This window comes from Clupea harengus, chromosome 9, assembly GCF_900700415.2.
Source record: "Clupea harengus chromosome 9, Ch_v2.0.2, whole genome shotgun sequence".
NCBI lineage: Eukaryota > Metazoa > Chordata > Actinopteri > Clupeiformes > Clupeidae > Clupea > Clupea harengus.
Window position 1 is genome coordinate 14,615,799 of NC_045160.1, and position 23,608 is coordinate 14,639,406.

A 23,608-nucleotide genomic window follows, 5' to 3' on the forward strand; every position below is an offset into this window, starting at 1 on the left:
CACGGCATATTCTGAACTTGACTTTGAAATTATAGTTTTGTTTAAAAGAAAAGAAAAAGGAAAAAAAAAATATCCCCAAAAAGATATTTGTTTAACTCCTGTCTGCTCTTGGTGGAAAAAAGACAAAATATATTCAGTGGTATACAGTCAGGAATGAAATATACTTTGAAGGATCTGTTGAAGGATATATTCTAAATTTCTTCGTAATGCTTTTTACCATCTACACAGATTACCACATAGTAATACGCTCTTATATTTGTATCTGGTTACAATAACATCATAATCCCACCATATAAACTAATTATTAATTGTTAACAATCATTATTATTCTGTGAAGTAATGTATATTGAGATGAAAATAGAAAATAGATATAGGTCGGGTAAATTATGTGTGTTTATGTAGTCAAATACTTAATATGTCTGTGACACATTACAAGCATAAACATTATATAATCTCGGTTCCCTATTTTTATGTTACCATGTGCTTACTAAACTAGCAGCACACATCTTGTCTATAGACCGCTTAGGCTGTGGTGAAAGTTCACAATAATCTCTAGGCATCGTTACATTGTTCGTTTCTTCACTATTTGTTGTAAATATCCTTAAGAACCTAAGTAGGCTTCTGAATGGTGTAAATACTCTAAAACGTCAAGCATCACGTATTTTATCACTTTTCTCTTTGCCTTCTTTTTGAGTGCGGGGGTCAGTAAGATAGGTTTTCGCCAGGAGCATATATTATCACACTGTTATTAACCAGAATTGTCCAAAAGTCTCGAATATTTTCGAAATAATTAGTGACCTACAGGAATAACACGTAAAAGCAGCGTGAATTCACCAATCATATTTTCTTTTCTGTTTCTTTTGCCACTGACACTTCGCATTTGATGTCAAAATACATCTAGTATAAGAGGATAGCAAATCGAGAAACGAAAAGTCTGTGTAAATGCAACTAATGTAAACCCGTTGATGTGTTATGATATGTTTTAATGAGAGCTCAGCGTATCCCGGCTCTATTGGGCAACACCCATGCCTGCTTGAAAAGTCACTGCAAGTGAACCCAGCTCCTGTTCCTAATTTCAGTACCACGTGATGGTGGGAGTGAGTGAAGTTTAAATTCCCTTTCAGAAACCCAGTTCAATTCAGCCCCTATAAAAAATTCATCCCTTTTATAGCAGCATCTTCTATACCACTCTAAGGTATAACGTGTCTGCTTGTGAATCCCCAAGAAAGACGCCGGTCTTTAAGGGAGTGCAGAGGCCGAGAGAGCGGGTATCACCACGTCAATAAAGCAGAGGTAAGGCCGACTATTTTAATCATGTGTGATCAACCAAGCATGCAAGGAAGATGCATGGATAGCACGATCGCTCAACAACATAAATATGACTAACACGCTAAGTTGTTTAAGTGTATAGGCTATGTATAGGCTACGAGAGCTTGAGATTTAGACGAGTTGATTAATTATTTTCAAACATTTGTGGCCTTGTGCATAAACTGGTGAGAGAAGCTCGGGGCAATCATTTCACTGCATTTCGACCAGCCGAGAAATAGGCGACATAAATAGCACTTCAATACAGTGGCAATACTTGCAACAAAACTGTATTGGATTGTACAGGATTGAACAGCGTTCGGTGAATTTTAAACTGTTAACTAAACACTCTATTCTCGTGTTTTACGTATTGGGTTGTCTAAACAGATACATAGCCTATGGTGAGCCATACCACAGACAGCATATTTTGCTGTTTGGTCAGAGAACAAATTTACGTTATTTTGACTGACTAATTTCAGTTAAGTAACCTAGTACGAAGATACATTGTTTGACAGCACATAAAGGCCTCACGAAGCCACACCTGTCGCTTTTCTTTTTTTTGGCGGCAATCATATTATCTTGGCTATTAGTTATTTAGGTCACGCCAGATGAATATCTTTCTCAGCATTACATATCTACAAACTGACACATAACAACAACAACAACAACAACAACATCAACAATAATAAAAATAATCATGATAATTGTATTTTTACCACTACTAAAAGTTTACTGCAAAATTCGATTCGAATCACAATAGTTAAAATTCAAAGTATATTAAAATGATTGAGTCATTCTAGATTGCAAAATTATTTGAACACAAAATGAATAACTTAAAACTCATAATTAATAACTACACAAGAAAAAACTCGAAAGCATAATCCTCAAAAATAAAAAGACTAGTGACTTTTCATGGAACAAGAAGTCGATGCTACTAGTGTAGGGTTCTAATATTCTGAATTTTGCCTCCCTCTCCAAAACAAAACGTCTACGGTCACCCCTGAAATTGGTAAAACATGATAACCTAGCCTTGCTCCGATGCTCAAGGTAGGCCACAGCTGGGCCAGGTCGTGCTCTCAGGCCTGTTGTAATCGATGGCCTTCTATCACACCTTAGAGTATTCTAACTGGGCGCTTGAAATCATGTGGCAAATATGATTGAGAAATGGCTTCGAAAACACCTTGCCCCGGATGACAAACGGTTACTAAAAGGATGTTTAGGCCGTTACCGTTCATTTGGTCATGTCACCAGCAGATATAAGTCAAAGCCCCACCGGCTCTCCAAATTCTTCAGGTGATTTATAGGTCTTTCAGCCTCACGCTTCGACCCATTTACTGCAAAACCACAACCATATTTCAAGGAAAATGTAGAGGAGTTTGAACACAATTCGCTTGACCCCTCAAAAAACAACCACATGCTATATAGCAGAAGACTCATATGGCCATTCAGCTGACGGAAATAAGAAATGGGAGAATTGTCACATAACCCCACAGGACTCAACGCAGACGGCGAGGATCTGGACACAATTTCCATTAGAGGTAAATACAATAATAAAACATGAGTGTATCAGAAATGTAGGCTTCAAAAGTGAAAGATGTCAAATGTTTTTAGAATTGTTCAAACCTTAGGGGAAAATTAATTGATTCAAAATTCAAATCTGAAACACAAAAGTCATAGCCTGCATTCATTATGAGACAGGCACTTGGAGATGCTTGTGGGTTCGAGATGTAGCCTCTGCCATGAGGTATTGGCCGAGGGAGGAGATGGGATTGACTAAATGTCAGATGTTGTGCTGCGATTAATATTAGCTCTCCACGCGAGATGAGAATCCGTTGTTGTCGGTATTTGGACTTGTGAAAGGCCGTCTGTGCATCGAACTGTGTAGGTGTTTTACACGAGAGCAACGTCAGCAAGGAGATGAGAGAGGAAAGGAAGGAGGGAGCGGAGTGGAATGAGCCAAGTAATTCGTCCTGGTGTTTGAGCAAATCAAGGGGTTGAACAGATTCTCTTTTTTTGTGTTTCTTAGAAAACATTACGCTCTGGGTTTCCCCAGCTCACACTGTGCAGAGGACGCAGAGCATTGTTCTTTACTCGTCATCATATCTACGCCAGGGTTAACACGACAGTTCATGCGTAACGGGAGATCGCCGAATCCGTTATAATGCATAGATAAACAAATCTATCAACAGAAGATGCTGAGCAAACCAACAGCGCTGTAACGACGCACGACGCACTGGAACGTAACTTCCTGCCCTAACCTGGGTAAGGACAGAATATTGTCGTTGGGAAAGATATGGAGGATTTCCGCACATAATATTTCATGAGGTAACTTTAAAACGATACCCTTCGCCTTGAGTGGAATTGGAATGCTTTTTAAGGCTAAACGAAGTCACGCGTATTACGGTGCGTAAGCTAACAAGCTGTGTGTTAATGCGATTAAGGGAGAAGTTTATCTTATCACTCTCAATTTAATTAACGTATTAGTAGCAGCCCAGGTCAGAGCTATATTCACTTTAACATCACACATCCTGTTTATAACGTAGGCTACTGTTTGTCGTCGAGTATCATTTCAGTTGCTAGGAAGTAATGTATCGATACAGAGTTTCTGTGTATAGGCTACTTCCAACTTATTTTCAACAAACCTGTGTGAGAGGTCACGGTCAATGATCTAATACAGTTGGTTAGAATCTCAGTGTAGCCTATTTTTTCGTTCATACCTGAATTATCTTAATATGTTATTATATTTTTTTCCTTATGCGTGTGTAGCCTAATTACATATCAGTTGTCTGGCGCAATGAAAACAGGGTTACATTTGATTCAGAGGCTGGCAATGTTATATATTTTCATTACTTATGCCTTGTTTTACCTTTCTTTTAAGGTATGTTACAAAATATTGTAGTTATTCAAAGAACCAAATATAGAATAATTTTATGTCAACTAACGCGAACAGTTTTCTACATATGTCTTACCGTTTTAAAGTAAAGGTGTTTTTGCACTTTATATATCTTACTATTGAGGCTGCAATGTGAAGTAGTAGCAATATTAGACTGTTATGAAATAATATATGAACAACCTTATTGTTTTTGTAATGTAAAGATGTCAAGATATACCTGTAGAGTATATGAACGAAACATCAGACATATTCCAAAAACTGAGCTATTATTTCTCAAACAGGCCTAATTAATAAGACAGGCCCATTTCACCTATTCAAAACATGTGTTGTCAGAGACTGAAATGTAAGAGAAGACAGGCACCTATGAAGGCTTTGTAACTGGAAATCAGATGGGCACAATAGTACACTGACACTCCCCCATAATATCCGGATGGGTACAATACTAGTATGTAAAACAGATTAATAAAACAGGGAAAGTGCCATTTCGGACATTCATTTGTTACAGTTTTCAAGAGGAAATGAAACATGGCAGGCCTGGTGTTTGTGTCTTAGCTGTTTACGAAAGCCTTTCAGTAATACATTCTTTCTGAAGGTCCTCTCAGACTTGGGGGATGTAGACTAACTCGGAGAGAGTGGATGGCCTCGTGCAGTTCTAAAGGTACACAGTTATGGCCGCAGCGAAGTTTCCTTTACTCACTTCAGACGTAAAGGCTGACATTCAGTCTTGTTGGACATCCGGGGCCTGCATTTCTGCAAAAGAGCACCATATGCATAAGCGCCACACAAAATGGCCGATCATGGTGAAATTTATGATAGCTTTCTCAATAACATGCATCATACCTGCACATTTAGGCCAGATAACAAATGGGTGATGGAGAAAGAGGACTGAAATGTGTCCATTGTTCCTGTCGATTACGAGAGCAGTTTAGTCCAGTTTTTAGAGAGTAAACCAACATACTATAGGCTGTTCGCCTTCCATCTTTAGCTTCAGAACCATACCTACAGTTACCCTTCTCCAAATCATTATTTAAGCATCTTCGAGACAGCACTGTCTGGCCATCTTTTGGTATCTGAGGCCGTAGGAACACAGACAAGAGCTTTCCCCAAGAGCAGTATGCAGAGACCAGTGTCTGCCATGCATAGTTTAGTGGATTATATGTCCCGAGTGACAGAGATATAAACACAGCACTCGTTCACTGTGCTTAGTTAAACAGAGTAAGTGAAAGGCAGAGTTACAACTAGAAAAGCCCATGGCTGATCTGCAACAGCCTCACTGTGGCTGTCAGCTCTTATCTTTATTAGGCTTTGCAAATGTCTGTGCGAGTTTACACGGAATGCCGCTTGCCTCCTTTTATCTCAAGAGCGTGCACTCACATTGTTTACGCGCACAAGATTAGAAAAGAACTGGGCACATGCTGGAAAATGAGGGCAGGTCCGGTGGATGTGAGAGCGAGTCTGTGGATATTTCGTGGGTGTCTGAAGCCGGTGGAACACGCGGACAGAGGTCTCTGGCCTTGGCCTTCCGTACCTTTTCATGTGATGAGAACAGAGAGAGGAAGGGAGAGAGAGAGAAGGAGACAGGGCCGTGAGAGAGGGGCTCCATTGGTGACCTTCCTTAATGGAAGCACCACTGTTTAGCCTCGTTACATAAAACCGGGGTGCAGTACTGTTGGTAGTCTAAATATTTAATGAAACAATTCGGTCAAACCAATGGATGGGAATCCCTTGAATTTCGAGGTCAGGTTATGTTTACGATCCATGAGCTTTACTTCAAAAAATGTTTACCTCATGTGATATTTCTTATCTGTCTGAGAAATATGAGAAAGGCTAACAATTATAAAACATAAAGTGGCCCTCGGTTTTTATAATACCATGACCAACAAGACAAGCAACTTATATAAACTTCAGAGATCCTTTAAAACAGCCTATATTTTGAAGAAAAAAGTAATTTGGCAGTGGTAAAGATTTGGCTTCGGTTTTGGCCACAGCAAAAAACATGGCGGAATTTTGTACTATGCAGGATTGTGAACATCAATGTAGGTCACATAAAATTTGCCTGTCGGCAACACATTATTTATATATTTATGTATTTTATATGCAGAGTGGTTGCCTCAGTCCTCCATGTTGAGAGGAATTTAAATATAAATCTCAATTCGATAGTCCTTCCTGTCATATCAGCCGTATTTCGCTTCCAACATATGTGCACCACATGGGACCTCTTTTGATTTAGAAAACATACAAATGCACACATTTTTCACGGCATTTTCATAGGCCAAAGTCTTTCCTGTTTGGTTACATCCTTCTAAAGCTTTAATGTTAGGGAAAACCTCTGGCATTTATAAACAATTCATAGAAGGCTGTGCATAACACCAAAAGAAAAATGGCTTATTATATTAAGAGTTGATTTAAAAAAAATTATCACATTATGCAGTGTCCAAAGTTATAAAATACCCAACATGATACAGGATAACGAATAGCATGTTTTAAACATATATTATTGGAAATTGCTGTGGTTTCTTGTGTAAATTGGTGTATTGATTTGAATTCATTGCCTAGGTATTGTAATAATAAAAAGACTTTTCAAATCTTTCCATAATGCATAGTAAACTTAGGGATGTTAAATAGGAGAGATTCAGGATCAGTTCACATATTATATGATTTACATACCATACGTGATATAACGTCTTATAAAGTCAAAATATTTTAGAAGACAAATGTGTTTTACTATAACTACCATTTCTTAATTTTCCAAACACACCTTCCTGATATGAACCAGATATTAAAAATTCAACATGATCTTTGCAGAGAGCCTTTCCCTTAAGATATCCAGGAAAGATGTTAGGATATAGTCACATTATGTTTTTTCAGGATTCAAGTCATTTTAAAATTAAAACAGCAATCCTAATATGTTCCTATTCACTGTTTTTATAATAGTTATTAAATGGTATGATGTGATTAAGTATTATTCACTTTTTTCCAAGTAATAGTATCTGTACATTTTAGTTATATACAGGAGAGGAAGTTAAAATCCTCGTGCTATTGGTTGGGGACTGCCCCCATATATATACACACAACCCTGGCATTGTTGTATTTAGTTGTATTTATATTTAAATTATAGGTGTCTTTTTGTTCAACAATTGAGTGTTATACAGTTCTAGAAAATTGTACATCACAAATTTAAGAGGTGAAATAGCTTTATTGATGAGATTATTGAAATAATTTGATTGCTTACGAGTTGAATTAGAAGACATACAATTATTAACAGACTTGCTGCTATTACGTTGAACCAATATAATGTGCTTGGTGTTTTTTAAAGGTTAGATTTTTCATTTGCATATTGTCATTCTCAGATCTGCTCAGGTTTGACGTTGGTAGATGTGTGTGTACCCATACACACATTTTACCCATATTTCTGATGTAATGGCTTTATGGAATGTTGATGTTTAATGAATACTGTAATGTTTGCAGAAATGCTCCAGGAGAAGGCCTCAGCTGTGACGGATGAGGCTGTGAATGCAGCCCAGCCAAGTGGGCTTCCTGAGCTCACCACTGACTCCGCGCACATGGGTCTGCCTACAACTCCCAGCATCCCCAGCAACAGCGAGCCCGATCAGGTAACAAACACAGCAGGAGTTACAAGGCTAGTGGAAGCCTTAAATGATTGAATTGAAAAGATTTATAACATGCTCGTAAATGGTGACATATGACATAACTGTCACAATAGCTCACAAGTCCACACATGCACATTACGTGGTTGAATGTTAAATCTTTTAGGACAAGGTAACATATGGCATTATTATAACGCTTGTTTTATCCTGTTGATATTAGCAGTAATGATTTTGCACTGTGTTACCTTATGTTTGAAGTATTATACTCTTACATTATAACATTCTATGACCTATTACGATTGTTCATTTGTTTCAACCATTGTGTCATAAGTCAACCATAATAATATGTTATTAATATGTTATAAAGCCCTACGAACACATTTATAAAATGCATTGTGGATGCCTGTTTTAAGTAAACCGTGGATACGCTTTACTTAAGCGCAGTATCCTCATCATAATGTATCATAGCCACTGATAAAAGTCTATATAGCTATTTATAAATAGACATGACTGCACTGATGCCCTGCTCAACAATTATTATGAAAGCTTGTATGAAGTCAGATGGCTCCATAAAGAACATTTGGTGAATAAAGAGCATTTGACATAAGGCAAAGATCAGTGCCAAGAGGTTAAAGAAACTTTACTATGCTTTCTGATACTTCAAGCAATAAGAGCTTACACTATAACATTGTGGCACTTTATGAGTATATAACTTTTAAAACCCTTTGCTTTATGGATGCTGTGTTTAAGTATCTGCTAACCAACCCCATTGTTTCAGTGAAATAAACAAAACTTTGAGTTCCTTCTTGGAACGCAGAATTGTTGGCACAAGTTTCTAGTCTGGTTGATATGATGAAATAACAAATGCAATTCATCTGTGTAGCTTTTCTTTTCTAACTGGGGGTAAAACACTGAAGGACATGGCTGAAATAAATGACCAGAATCCACTGTGGTGTCCAAACATTCACAGCTTTTTTTTCTGTCTCCTGTGCTACCAGAGCATAGAGAATATCAAGGTGATCCTCCATGAACGAGAACTGTGGAAAAGGTTCCATGAGGCAGGAACCGAGATGATCATAACCAAAGCTGGGAGGTGAGCACAGGGGGGGGGGGGGGGGGGGGCAATGTGTGTCTCAGAGTGTGTTCCTTCTGACAGCGCCTCATGTGAAACTAACACCATCGTGAGCAGTAGCTACGACACTCCAGCCCCGACCATTTCTGTCAAATATATCCATCACCACCACAATTTCTTTCAGCAAGCCTATCAGCAGTAGCGCTGACAGCAATTATAATATCTGCTTTAGACTTATTGCTACATTGTTGGTAATTTGCCTGAGTTAGTCTGTCCTTCTAAGCACTGAGAAGTGGGGTTTGAATTCCTGCAGTGCTGAATATTTAATTGGAAACACAAACGGCTGCCCCGTGTGTTAGATTTAATGCGGGCCGCGGATTAGGAGCGGGACCCCGGACATTAACCAGAGGATGAGTCAGTCCACTTTGCCAGCCTGAGTCTGCTGTTCTCAGAGCTCTCCCGCGCACAGTGTAAAAAGGTCACCGCCATTTTTCTTCTAATGCCGCTGCGCCGTGAGAGATGGGTTTTTCTCCCTGTAGGACTGATAGAGTGCGGCGAGAATCTTTCAAGCCTTTGAAGCGCTCAAAGCAGTGCTCCGGTGCACAGCTGCACAGGGAAAGCGAGACTGAGTTTACAGTCGGTAGCACCTAAGCAGGTTAGCCGTACGTTAGCCATGTTCCAGGCCACTGAAGTCATCAGTGTTTAAGTTGTTCATGTCAATCTGAACTGCGGAACGCAAAAAGATCTCCTTCCAAAATATTTTGCATGGCATAAGTATGGATATTAATATGCTGTCCATCCAGCCGTCAATTTGTCAAAAACTCAGCAGGTTGCCACTATGACTGCTCCTATGGAAACGGAAGATGATGTATTCGTTAGAGCTCAGCAGCAGGGAGTCAGGTTTCCTTCGCTGACTGCTCGGTGTCTGCACTGTGTATATAATATTGGCCTTATTGTCGAGCGCGTCTTATTCTCGTCCCAGCAGCAAACAGAAGTGGGTCTCTGAATTTGCCAGAGCAGAAAACATGCATGACTGTAACTGAATAATACAAATAGGGATGTAAATGGTTTTTTTGGACGAGAATAAAATAAATATGTGCGCTTGTAAAAATCAAAGTCTGGTTTTTAAAATCAAGTCTAGAAAAAAAAAATGAAATACAAGATTAAAAAAGCAAGTTGATAGAACATGTCCTTGTGCGAGCTACCATGTAAGATTCTGTTTACCTGCGCTGTCTGTTGAGGGGAAAAATGGGTCACGCTGTGTGGAACAGAAATGTGTCAGTCAGAGGTTCAGAGAGAGTGCACACTGTACCTCTAGGGTGGCACGTGTGAAATGGAGGCAGGGGGGTGGGGGTGTGTGTGTATGTGTGTATGCGTGTGTTATGATAGAGACTGACTGCCTTGTTTATGATATATATGGGAGATTGTTGTGACCCCTCCCCCTCCTCGGAGCCTGGCGCTGCTCTGCGGACGGGCCCGGGCCGTGAGGCCTCGCTTCGGCGGTGGCGTTAGTGACGAGTGCAGCATGGCGCCTGGTGTTGGCCGGCGTCTCCCTGGCTCCTGGAGCTCCATCATCCGGCGCAGGCGTTTGATCTGGCCGGCGCTGGGGGGGCTCCTCTCGGACAGGATGAATCACAGGGCGAGGGGAAGAGAGAACTAAGAGAAACAGCTGGTGCTGCGTGTGTGCGTGTGTACGCCGACAGTGATATGACGTCCCTATTTCTCATTCTCCACACTCTACCCTGCATATGCTGATGCAAAAGCCACTGAAACACACTGCCACCCATGAGCTCATTGAATTATGCAAAACAAAACAAAAAGTTGAGTTGAGAGAGGAGAAAATGTAAATAAGATGGCACAGACACAAACTCTCTATGTCTGATAATTCAATATGAAAAATGGTAACTATCCATAGCTCTATGGTAGCCTTGAACATTAAGGGAAGAAAAGAGCTTGAGGCTGCTGCTTCTTCAGTGCTTCCTCAGCTAGCTACCTATGGGTGGAAGCGTCAGGATGGCTGAGCCGCAAAGAGATCCTATTAGACATGCCATGTGATCTACTGGGGATAGCACTAAGTGCAGTGGCGGCCTCAGCATGAAGAATAGGCATTCCTCTGTGCTTTAAGAGAATAGTTTCATACTTCGTCTCTCTCGTCGTCACCAGTATTTATTTATTTCTAAAGCAAACGCAGAGTTAGTGTCTGTAAGCCTGTTTGGACGTTGACTAAAACTTGCAAGCGGTAAATTTAAATTCTGAAAAGTATGTGTGACATCTTGGCCATATCCAACAGTGACATAATAGACCAAGTGTTTTGCATTTAGACTTATCTTGGCATTTATTTATACGGGGTTAGAATGCAACAGTAATGCAGCTACAGTATTCATCAAGTAAACACACATTGTTCCATTCATAACGGGAAGATACATTGTCGCATAAATTCAGACTGAGACGTTCTGAAGTAAGTTACACAGATCAGGCCAAGACACTTTTTTTGAAAAAGAAATAGTCCTACTATGTATAATACAAAATTCTTATTACAGAAATATGTAAGAGACTAGACAATAGGGTTTCCAGAGCCTTTTTCACTAGCGAGCTCCAGTTGAGCACCGTCCAAATCTGGGGATTTAACATACATACTTTATTGCAACAATCTGGCTTTTCCAAATGCAACAAATGGAGAATGCAGCTGTGGATACTGTATCCTGACCCCTGTCATGTGAGATCTGAGGAGATAGCCGTTGCCATGCTAACAGTGTGCCAGTGTCAGGCTGAGTGGTGAGGCCTGTTTCCTGTGTTCTCCGCAGATTATAGGGTCTGCGTGAGCATTGTCGCACCGTTATTGGATTTCAGACGTTAGACGGAGATTACCCCTCTTTGGCAATCCCCAATCTCTCACAGCATTAGCTGTAACTTACCTCAGGTGTTCCTTGCATGCCTGTTTCTAGACGAGATTCCTTTGAAGATGCACACTCTCAAATACAGTCATGGCTGATCATGAACCTTGTATAGCCTATTCTTTGTCTACAGACATAGTCTGTAAGCACAGCCTATTGGCAAAGGCACCACCAGATAAAGCAGTGTGCCGTGATGGAATGCCCCAGGGGACTATGATGAGTTGGCTGTATAAACTATTATGCATTCTTGCTGCCATTAAAAAGCACTTACAGTTTATTAGGGCGCATGTTCCCTTTGCAACTTGCTTTGACGCAGATGGGATGAGCTGTTTTCGGGAAGAGGTTACCAAAGGTAACCCCATTGATGTATTTTACGAGCGTGTCTGCTATATTAGCATATTCTGTCCGTCATCCTAGCCTTTCTTGTAGACGAGCAAAAACTGGCATTCCCACATTTAACGGAGTCAATCCCTATAAATATATTTCTGCCTACAAGCAAATTAGTACCAGGCCCGAAGCAGGACTCCATACATGTACATAACCTGTACATGGGGTTATTATTACCACACATTAAAATGTCTGCTTTTCATTTATATATTTATTGTTTGGTTGAATTCGAATTCTCTCAGATTGTCTCTCAAAGACGGATCCCACATCTAAGGTGATGTTCAGGAGTGCTTAGCGCTGTGCCGCTAGTCCTCTAGAATAACTCATGTCTTTAGGGGATTCTGTCCTGGAGATTTCATGACGTGACCTGTGCGTCTTCCGAAGACTTATCTGTGTCCCAGGACAGGTTGAGCTGCTATCTCACCGCTAATCATTGGCTCATCTGCTCGCAGCAAACACTTCCTGCGATGTCCGTACACTTGAAACCTGCTTAAACCTCTAGTAAGACCTCTTAAGAAGGTCTTATCCTGCCTTACTGTCATTGTTCAAGCTGTTGCCTGGACATCTCAAGCCAAACTCAGATCTTCTTTGCGTAGTTTGAGGAGGATGCATTAGGGACATTAACCTGGAGGAGCAAAAATAACTAAGCAAACAGAGAAGCACGTGTAAAGACGGCAACAAAAACAAAGCATTTGCTGATGTCATTGCAGAACATCAGTTGTTTTCGAAATACTTTGTCATCAAGAAATCTATATTCACACAGAAAGGTTAGGTTGGAAAAAAAAATCACATTCTGATGATGACACAGAATGTAAAACACTTATAATGTGAGAATATAAAATACTCCAAGTTTACTCCAACCGACATACATATTCTTAGAGTATTAACACTACTTCATTTGTTGACATATACTATATATTCATAGAGTATTAACACTACTTAATTTGCCTTAGGAGGATGTTCCCAAGCTATAAGGTGAAGGTCAGTGGGATGAACCCAAAAACTAAATACATCCTCCTTGCCGACATCGTTCCTGCAGATGATCACCGCTACAAATTCTGCGATAACAAATGGTGAGTATGGGACGTGTAAAACATCACCCAGTTCCAGTGTCTCCCTCCTCACCTGCATTGAGGGAATACCTGCCTATACCTTGCTGGGTGGGAACAGAGCCCTAAACTCTAGATTGGACTATTATTACAAAACCATTTGTACATTTTTGCCTGCAAATGAGCACTTGAGTGATGTGTGTGTGTGACATATGTGAAGTGAATGAGGCATGAGGGAGCAGTCAAGAAGAATTCTGTGGAATGCGACTTAAACATGTATTTTTGCTTGAAACTGAATGTATTTGTACTGCATTTCTGCATGTTGTTCAACGTATGTATGACACGCACATATACCACCATATATAACTGTAAGTGTGGCGTAATGTGGCGATTTTACCCATGTGTACCGTGCAAAATGTGTGTGGAGGGACAATGAAGGAGCAGCGTTTTAGGAATGCAGTTTTTTGAGCGCCACCCCAACCCAGTAACACATGAAAATGATCACTAACTATCTTAGGGAAGAATAAGTCACTGCAGTGTAGAGGACATTTATTGCTCTCAGCAAGTTTTGGCTTGAGTGGGCTGGGTACTGGCTGATGCTACGCTGGCTCAATATGTGGTGATGCTAGCCTGTCCCTGTAGGCGCACGGTCTCACAATTCTCCATCGCTATCACACATAAACACACCCACACACACAGACTGTGACTTCATTTTGTTTGTGCAGCGTGTGAACGCAAATGACCCTGTGCGTTGTGATGACGTGATGTTAGTTTATGCATTCTCACGCACAGCGATTCCCCTGTTGTGTTCACTGCCAATGGCAGAAGCAAAGGCATAATTCTCTCTTTGTGATTCAACTTTGTGAATTGGTTCCTTTCAAATCTATCATCCAGACAACTAAGAATAAAAAAGTAAGAAATTAAGTACAGATAACTCATAGTGAAAAGTGGAATAAAGTGATCCATCACTGTAAAGAAAGACAAATATATCATAAGAGCACCAGAGTTGGGGAAACTGTTTCTTAGAGCCCAGGCTTGTCTAATCAATGAAGCTTTTCTGTCCGTTTTTATTAGCCCAACTTCTCTCCTCCCTCGACAGCCACAAAACAGCCCTTTGCTATGCTAGCTGTGGCTGTGGATTGTCATTAGCACACAGTTAATTACTTCGGGGTACTGGCAAGTGGCCTGTCAAAACCAATGGGCTTAAAACAGCTGGGTGATCCGTGCTGTCCTCTCTGTGACCGTTCACCGCAAGCTACACCACGAGACGGGCACTGTGCGGGCACTAAGCAACAAAAAAAAAAAGAAGAGGCTGACTTTTTCCAGCGAAGACTACAAATAAAACAAAAACGCAATGCCAACAAAACCCTCAGTAACAAAAAAAAGGAAAATCCGTTCACATTTCTCAAAACAAATTTTATGGCCATTTTTCCCTCTCAGATCTGTGGGATGGCCTGGAATTTTTTGCCATTGCCAGCAAGGGCCTGGAGTTTCTCAGCAACACCTTGGAGGCACATAATTAGGAGTGATGTTGCGTTCAAAGCAGCCACCCCCAGCCACAAGGAGCTATTCTTATAGTGCGACTGGCAAAAAATGTACACAATCTGTACATGTCATTAATATCCATATGATGTGTTTAAAACCAGCCTCCCAAGCAGTGAAATTGATGGTTGTTGCGTGACCATGAAAAGTACCACTGGGTTTGGACACGATCTGGTGGTGGCGGTCATTGGAGAGACTACATCGATTCCTGGCCCTGAATATGAGAACTCCAGTGTTTTGGTGTTGAGCGGGTGTCGTTGCAGCGATGCTGTGCTCACTAAGGCGCATGACTCTCACCTCCTCTCTCTCTCTCTGTTTTTTTTCCAGGATGGTGGCTGGGAAGGCAGAGCCGGCCATGCCTGGACGGCTGTATGTGCACCCAGACTCCCCAGCCACAGGGTCTCACTGGATGCGGCAGCTGGTCTCCTTCCAGAAGATGAAGCTTACCAACAACCACCTGGACCCTTTTGGCCACGTGAGTGACCGTGCAACTTATTTGTCTGTTTCAGCAAATGTACATGGATGAGTGGTTTGAGAGATGTTCTGTGCCTTATATACATAGTATGAAAGGGAGTATGTACTGTATGTGCACATTCCCATAGTTGATTTCAACCAGCAGACATGTTTGCCAGTGGAGTCATTACCACTTGGTTGAGAAACTCAGGGGAAGTGAGGTCAGATCCATTAGCTTATTTAAATTGTTTAATTTTAGAAACACAAAACTACATTTCGCAATAATGTTCAAGAGTCCCCTGATGTGTAAATTAAACTTAATGTAATAATAATAATAATAATAATAATAAAAAAACAACTAGCATTTTCAAATTCTTGCAACTTGTTGCAGAGAACACAAGGCGTTGTTCCACAGCCAACTGGCTTTGTTCAAGAATTCTTTTGAATAATGGTCAAAAAGTGCTTGTTGTAAAAGACTTTTATTGAAAGATTTAACGCTTAATGACTGCTAAGTGGTTTGTTGGAATGTACCTCTGTTCTCAGGCCTGACCCCCCCGGATATTGCCATGTATGGTGTTGGGAATACGAATCAACAGCTTTACGGAATGGCCACCTCCATATGTCATAGGGCCTTGCGTGGTTAGAAACAATGGCTGCACTCGACCTTAGCAAAATTTCAAGAGGCAGTCAACAGGATAACTTGAATGACAAGTGAAAAAGGGTGTTAACAAGTTGAGGTCTAATCTGATAGGACGGGAAGAAATTGTAACATTTTACTATAAAGTGCTTGGCTTTTTTTTTTTAAACATAGCTAGGTTTTTTTTTTAAAGATCATCTTTCAAATTGAACCACAGTGTATTGATCTGACCGTATGCTATGATGTCTATTCAAAAGGCATATATGGTCTAATACACCACAGGCCTACATGGAATTCAATATATAAAATTGAAATAATCCCTTCCAAGAAATCACAAAAAATGTAAAGACACTGTGAAAGAAAAAGTGAAACAGCGAGAGAGAAAGAAAAGGGTGAGGGGAGAGACAGAGGGAGAAAGAGAGGGAGAGGTGAAGAGTGTGACCGTGGCAGTGCCGCCCAGAGGGACCCTGGGATTGCTTGTCTGAAGTCATCCTGTCAGGGCGAGCTCATTAGGTTCATAACCTGTCGGATCAGCGCAGGGTCTGCCTGTCAGGATTAGTCGAGTGCCTGCGATGTGACAAGGGCGAGTAATGAGGCCGGGGAGAGGCCAGCTAAGCCAGGCTGACGCCCACACCAGCAGGGGCGCCAGGGCTTTTGCCGAGCGTCCTACACCAAGGCACTGAGGCCACTGCGGCAAGCCTTTACACCCAACACCAGTCGCACAGTGGGCATACTGGTGACAGGAGCTGAAGAACAGGCACGAACATGCAACACGCTGAACCGAGGCACTGGTGCAGAAGGCAATCAGAGTATCGCTAGTTTCTTACTTTTAGTGTTGGAATCTTCTAATACGGAGGCTGTAGTTTAGGAAATTCATTTTCCTTAAAATCTTGATATCAAGTTGAGTAATATTTGTAATTTGCATTACTAACAAAGACTTTGTAATGGTCTATTTGTGTCTTAGTTGCATGTACAAACTAGCACTCAGATCTCTGCCAAGACGAAATGCCTCATCTTCATTTGTGGATCCAGCCCGTGATTCAGCTCCAAAATTGAATGGGCTCTTCCTTGGCCCATGCTACACCCCTCCAGCAAGTTTCATGAAAATCGGCCTAGTAGGTTTTGCACAATCCTGCTGACAAAAAGACAAACCGAACCTTAGATACAGCATGATATTTGAACTCCAGCAAACTTCTTTTAATCCACAAGTTTGCGAAACTGGATGTAAAATGCCTCAAACTGCCTGGAGTCTGACGTCAAGCCCTTTTAATTCCAGGCGTCCAGGCTGGCCCTCTGCTCATCATCAGCAGTAAAAATATATCTGATCTCAGCCTCCTCTGCTACTGTTGGCCCGATGACAGCGCTGATATTCCATACCCTCGACCTCTCCTTTACGAGCCTAGTGTTAGTCTGAGTAGGACTGGGCTGACACACACAGGATAGGCAGATAAGGGTGAATTAGTGCAAGCCGGGTAGGTTCCTTGCTGTTTAATTGAGCCACCGATGTTGATCTCGGATCAGAGCGACATTTTTTAAATCAGGGGTGCCAAAGAACAAAAGAGATCAAAGGCAGTGTCTGCTTTGCCTCGGCTCTGACACGGGCAGAAGCTCCCTGATCAATACAATTAGTCTGTCTGCTTTTGTATCACCTGCCCCATAAATATTACCTCAAAGACACCAGACAGACAAGCAGACAAAAGGTCAGATGTGTGTCTCCAGTCAGCCCGCCAAGGGCCTGGCTGACCCAGACCCCCCCCCCCCCCCTCCAATCCAACCTTCCCAATCCTGGCTTCTATCTAACCCCAATGCAGCGCAGCGCTGGGCTGGCCTGGCCTGGCCTCTGCTTTAACCTGCCTGTGCCCTCTGTGCCCTGTCACTCCTGACTCCTCCTAGGGGAGAGAGCACTCTCCAGCCAAGGAGCCGGCTCCATGTGGCTTGGGAGTCTGGATGGGGAGGGGGAGAGGGGCTCCAGCGAGAGTGAGGAGAGGAGAGGGGAGGGGAAGGACCTGACATTCATTGCCCCTGACAGAACTGTGCTGGGGATGACCCTGGCCTAACGCTCCAGTGAGCTGCGAACACAAGGCAGCTCTGAGCACCCTGAAGACCTAGCAGTGCACCAAACATAAACTGCTGTATGAATTATAGAAAATGTATGAGATATACTATTTAATTTAAACCCTGTACTCTTTAAATTCAAAATAAGCAGGACACGGCGTTTAAAGAATCATTCAAATACAAAATTAAAGTCTACCAGATCCAAATATAGAGACTGTTCTGTAGTGTGTTACACTTAAGAAAGAGTATGGATTATGACATTTAAGAAACAATGAATTGATTCAATACATCACACAGATTTACAACATTTGGCCAAGAATTTCAGGTTTTGGAGTCGTAACTTATTATGGTAAAATACCTGCATCGTGATTTGTGGAAAAACTGACCACTACCGTTACACTGTGGGGCTATTCAAACCCAGGCAGTGACACCATTTGGCAACAGAATCCAGGGGTCAACTTGACGGATTGAAAAAAATAAAAAAGGCTGAACACAAACATGCTAGCACAGGCAGTCTTTCAGAGAGCTGTGTGGAAGGTGTCCTGGGCTCCTGCTTAATGTGTCTGGTTCTGTGTGCCCGCAGATCATTCTCAACTCTATGCACAAGTACCAGCCCAGGTTGCACATCGTCAAGGCGGACGAAAACAACGCCTTCGGCTCCAAGAACACGGCGTACTGTACTCACGTCTTCCACGAAACCGCCTTCATCTCCGTGACATCCTACCAGAACCACAAGGTATTGGGATACATTTTTACGGAATGGGTCCCCAATATTGTTACAGATGGACACTATGATTCATATGTGGGCAAAAATATTAAAAAAATCACACATACACTCAAAAAAAAAACTTCCTGTCTTAATGAGCATTCTGGCAAACTGATCTTAAACCGCAGGAAATGGCGTGCCAGTACTGCACGAAACGCAAAGCCTTACTTACGACACATGCCGAATGTGCTGCATGCTTTCAATTATGGAAACCCAAATATGGGCGTGATATGTGCAATTTACTGGACTGGATCCCTTTAGTGGTTCAGACATCACATGGTTGAATCTCTTGACAGATTACCCAGCTGAAAATTGAAAACAACCCGTTCGCCAAGGGCTTTCGAGGCAGCGATGAGGGGGATCTGCGTGTGTCCAGGCTGCAGGGGTAAGTGGCCAACACCAAGCACCCACTCCCACCAAGCAGAGTCGAGTCCAGGCCCAAGAAAACAAATTGCTCAATCGTTTCCTACTTCCAATCATCCCCCTTGCCAGGAAGGACTACCCCATGATTTCCAAGAGCATGGTGCGCCAGAGGCTCATCTCCTCGCACAGTCACCTAGCAGGGAAGCTGGGTGCGGGGATGCTAGGTGGCCACCCACAGGTCCTCTCCCACTACCAGTATGAGAGCGGGGTCCCCCTGTCCGGTGCAGATTCCCAGGAGACCCTCGGCAACCACTTCCCCTCCAGCCGGGAACCCAGTCTGCTCTACCACTGCTTCAAGCACAGAGGTAAAGAGAAAACCCACTAACAGGAATTCAGGTTTCTTACTTTCAGGTCTTAGTTTTGATAGGCCATGGGGCAGATATACTAAGGTTCTGCACCAGCAAAAAACTCCTATGGTGTTAAAAAGGTGACTGTCAGATTTATTATGCTACTGTCACTTTGTATCATAAATCAAGCACAAAATATTAGGTGAAGATTGAGTGTAGTCGAAGTTACTTTGTTTATATTGTTCAAAGAAAGTGCAGTTTAAGCCATAAAAACACATCTGAACTTGCCAAACTAAAGGAATTTTAAGATGACTTGTAAGCACAAAAATAAAATAATTACCCCTGAAAGAATTTCAAAGGAGCACCTCAATACTGTTTCTATTTTCCAAAGAAACCAGTCATTTCATTTGAAGACATCATAAACCAGTTGTCAGTCACATCAGAAGGTTTTGCTGTGGCTTCTGGTCCCAAAGTTAAGTTTTATATCTATAATTATCCTTTATATATTATGCAGATTCCATGGCAGAGTTTTTTATGTTCTTGGCCATAGAGAAAATAGACTCCTCTACAGCATGATCCTCTTTTAATGAAAGTGGTAGTTTGTTTTCACTAAAGACGTTTTTCCAAAAGATGGTGTGCTTCGACAGGACATCTGCCTGTAAATGTCTTTATTATACTTCTTTTAAAGTCTAAATAATGTATTCTCTTCTAGTTCATAGGCTGTTTTGTGGACGCATTTCCTCTATCAAAATAGCAAATACCAAAATATCCTGACCAAATGTAATATTCTAAATACAGATATTCTGACATCACAGTAACTGACTTCAGTAGTTGGCTGATGACTGAAAATGTCTCGTCTATGCGCTCATGTGCTTTTAAAATACTTATGAAGTACGTTGTGCCTGTTTTCAGTTGGCTGCATATTCTTTGTATGGCTGGCTGTGGGATATGGTCTATTGGTAGTCAGTTAGCCATTGCTAATTAGCATTTAGGAAATCTGTCCAAAAATGGGAAATTCAGTATTGTCAAACAAAGGCCGGAGAGCTCTGGCTGAGTAAGTTCTCTTTCCCTGCTGAGGTTTTGTAACCGGATCTCCTTTTCTCACAGATAACAGCAGCAGGCACCTGGAGCTTGGCTGCAAGCGGCCTTATCTGGAGACCACAGCCCAGGCTGTCTCGGAGGAGCACTACTTCCGGCCCTCTTCCTCCTACGAGCCGCCCCTGCTCACACATCCCTACTGCGGGGAGGCCCTGAGCTCCAGGGAGGCCTGCATGTACGGAGGAGTGGAAGGAGAAGCCGGCCCGGGACCTGGAGGTGCAGGTGGGGAGGACTTGCCAACGCCCTCCCTTAACTGCAACATGTGGGCATCGGTGCAGCCGTATCCGCGCTACGGCGTGCAGGCTGTGGACGGCGTGCCCTACCAGCCCTTCGCCACCCACTTCACCAGCTCGGCCCCCGTGGTGCCGCACCACTCGCCCACCATGCAGCGTCCGCAACCTCCACCCCCAGACCTTGTCTTCGGCACACAGCGTGCTCTGCCCCCAGCGCCTTCCTACTCTTCATCCACATCTTCTTCCTCTCCGCCCGGAGTGAGCTCTCGGGATCGGGTGGGCCACGCTTCTCTGTACCACCACAGGAAACCCGACTCACCCCTCCGGACCCACAGGGATTTTTCCAGCTTCCCCACCCAAAGCCCCTCCACACGTGACTCAGCCTATCAGTATCAGATGGGGCTGTCTGGGGTGGGAGCCCACTGGACTGACAGCTAGAGGAACACTTGGATGCATGGGGGGTGGGGTGTATTCAGCACGTGACCACCTTACCTGTCAGGTGTGAGGGTGCACATCTGTGTCGTACCTTGGTGCTGCCCCAGAAGCATTTGAGATTACAGTTCTAGACAGCCATAGCATTGGTGCTGAATTGCACACTCAAGCCATAGTTAGTGAGCTGAGTCATCCAACCCTTGCAGTGTTTGCTTGGTCTGTGGTTTGTGCCAATTAAATATTTATTTCAGCTGGTTCATGACGGTAACGATCAGTGTGTATGGAGAGGATGAAGAAATTGTGCATTTTGCAAAGCATGATATCTTCAAAATAAGCGATGTACGTCTCATGGTCTTTTTGACAACTTGGGAAAAAATAAGCGCAAAATGTACAAATTATGCTCGTGACATGCTGGGATTGAAAATGTCTACAGTCTGACACGTATCCATTTGTCTGACCTATATTATACATGTAAATTTATATTTTATGTATGTGAAGTATTGATTGAAAGATTGAGTAGACTAAATAGGCTGGTTCGACAGCTTTTACCAGTGCAGGTCCATATGCAGGTACAGTCATAAGTGCCATTTGAAGTAACAGGTAACGGTTGTGTCTGTGAGACTAGGATTTGATACAGGCCCTAGCTCAACAGTAAAATTTGATACAAAGTTATCCTTATGCAGTACCTTAAGTTGCACTAAAACAAGATGAAATACCAAAATAATGTACAACTAGGTAATTGTTTTGAAAGATTTATCAGCAGTTAATAAATAACTGTAATATTATTAGATAATATGTTTCAGATTATATAAGTAACTCTTAATGTATAGGGTTCAAGGTTACAGAGACTGTTTTGTGCCAAGTTAATCTTTACAGCTTCTCTGGACCCATGGCATATTTATGCTAAAGCTGCGCTTAAAGCTTAATTTTGTTTTGATTGAAAAAAGAACCCAGATTTTGAAGTGACCTGTGCAGTTACCATAGGGATAACCCAGCGGAAAGACTGGAAGCAAACTGCAGTTATTTGTGGCTTAGATTGTAGGCAAGAACAACTTAAAGGAGAGCCTGAACTGGGTCTTGTTTGGCAAAGGTCGGCACTCGAGAACAGTCTGCAGCTCCTGGGATGTCCGAATTGGGCCTTGGGTGTTTCCTTTCTCTCTCTCTCTCTCTCTCCACCCGGAGCTCGACCCATCTGATCTGCATCCCGGGTTCAGGCTGATGCAGTCCAGAACAGTGTGCTTCACAGAGAGGGACATCAGAGAAGCCCCATGCAACCAGATGGGGGCTTAGGAGCCGTCCTTAAGCCAGGAGGAGAGCCGAACAGAACAGAGAGCTCTGCTCAAATCCCAGATCCAAACGACTGAGTTGGATAACATCCCTACAAGACTGAAAATGTTAAACAGTTTCAGCCAGCTGAAAGCCACAAAGCAAGTCTCAAAAGTGTAGCAGACAAAACAAAGTGAAGCCTGCACTAGTTTTGAAAACATTACGGATGTTGGGGAAGAAAGGAAAAAAAATTACATGGCAGCCTTTGACCCAATGTGTAAGGGATTACTTTGAATATTTCAGTGTTTTTTTGCACACATTTGTTGAATAAATTGTATTGTTTGCCTCCCAGTTCTCAGTTTTCCTGGATGGGGTTTTGTCTCTAAAGGGTAACCTGGACAGAGTCTGCCGGCAACAGGGGGAAATCATTAGCTTTCATTAGTACCCTTTTGAGGCTGCTCAGTCTCAGGCCTGGGTGTTGGCTGAACTTCAGATACATCGCTGATCAGTCATTTGGAAATCTGCTTGGGCCAGACCTCTCCCTCTTTCTCTCTGGCTCTCTGTGGATGTGTTTATGTGTGTGCATGACTCTCCTTAACCTCATTGCAGGTGTTGTCAGGCTATCTAATAGCACCTGTGTGGTCTGTCACAGCACAACATGATACCAAAACACCTGTGTGAACACCTTCAAAAGCATATTTCATATTCATAAAGCTTATTTAAATTCTTAAGTCGTGTTTTTTTAATTAACACTGAATCTGACATTTTGTCTGGGAAAGGGGTAGCCATTGTTAATTTACAGAATCTGTTGGAAGTAGTTAAGAGATTCATTTGGCAATATCAGAAAGAGCAATGATGTGACTGTGGTCTGAAATGCAACACTAGGACTGGGTAGCATGGGAATGGATAGTTGGTGGGGGTCTACAGACCTGGAGGAGGTTGAAAGCCTGGACACATCTGATGAGGGTGATTTATGTGGCGCTGCATCTCTAATGGCTAACTCTTCCGAGAGGTACTCCAGCCCCAGCGAGCGAGTTTCAAAAGTGTAGGGTGTGATGATGTCTCGAGGACTAGGGTTTTCCCTCTTCTCGCCGTCCCACAGACCGCAGTCATTAGGGCTGTGAGTTACGGCTGCCAGCCCGTCCTGGATCTTGTCGGCGCTCCTGCCCTCCCCTAAGCCATTCGAGGCACTGGGGTCTCTGTACTGT

The 23,608-nt window shown here is 42.4% G+C and overlaps 1 protein-coding gene across 3 annotated transcripts; it reads left to right on the forward strand.

Annotated features, from left to right (window-relative positions):
- Positions 1–3,018: 3,018 nt before the first annotated feature.
- Positions 3,019–22,751, forward strand: tbx4 (T-box transcription factor 4). Of its 3 annotated transcripts, none has more exons than XM_031573599.2 (9): positions 3,019–3,630; positions 7,667–7,812; positions 8,805–8,899; positions 13,113–13,232; positions 15,078–15,225; positions 18,479–18,631; positions 18,958–19,046; positions 19,154–19,389; positions 20,479–22,751. In XM_031573599.2, exons 2-9 carry the CDS (start codon positions 7,669–7,671, stop codon positions 21,138–21,140), a joined length of 1,647 nt encoding a protein of 548 aa, XP_031429459.1. In that variant the 5' UTR covers positions 3,019–3,630; positions 7,667–7,668; the 3' UTR covers positions 21,141–22,751. The 3 variants fall into 3 exon arrangements, with proteins under 3 accessions (XP_031429459.1, XP_031429461.1, XP_031429458.1); XM_031573601.2 differs by having other exon boundaries at positions 3,019–3,567; XM_031573598.2 differs by lacking the exon at positions 3,019–3,630 and having other exon boundaries at positions 6,559–7,812.
- Positions 22,752–23,608: the final 857 nt, after the last annotated feature.

Bases quoted from the DNA above. Each gene is read 5' to 3' on its own strand.
- tbx4 (XM_031573598.2), top strand. From the start codon at position 7,645: ATGAATACTGTAATGTTTGCAGAAATGCTCCAGGAGAAGGCCTCAGCT. The intron at 13,233-15,077 runs GTGAGTATGGGA...TTTTTTTTCCAG, and splicing joins AAATTCTGCGATAACAAATG to GATGGTGGCTGGGAAGGCAG. The intron at 19,047-19,153 runs GTAAGTGGCCAA...CCCCCTTGCCAG, and splicing joins CGTGTGTCCAGGCTGCAGGG to GAAGGACTACCCCATGATTT.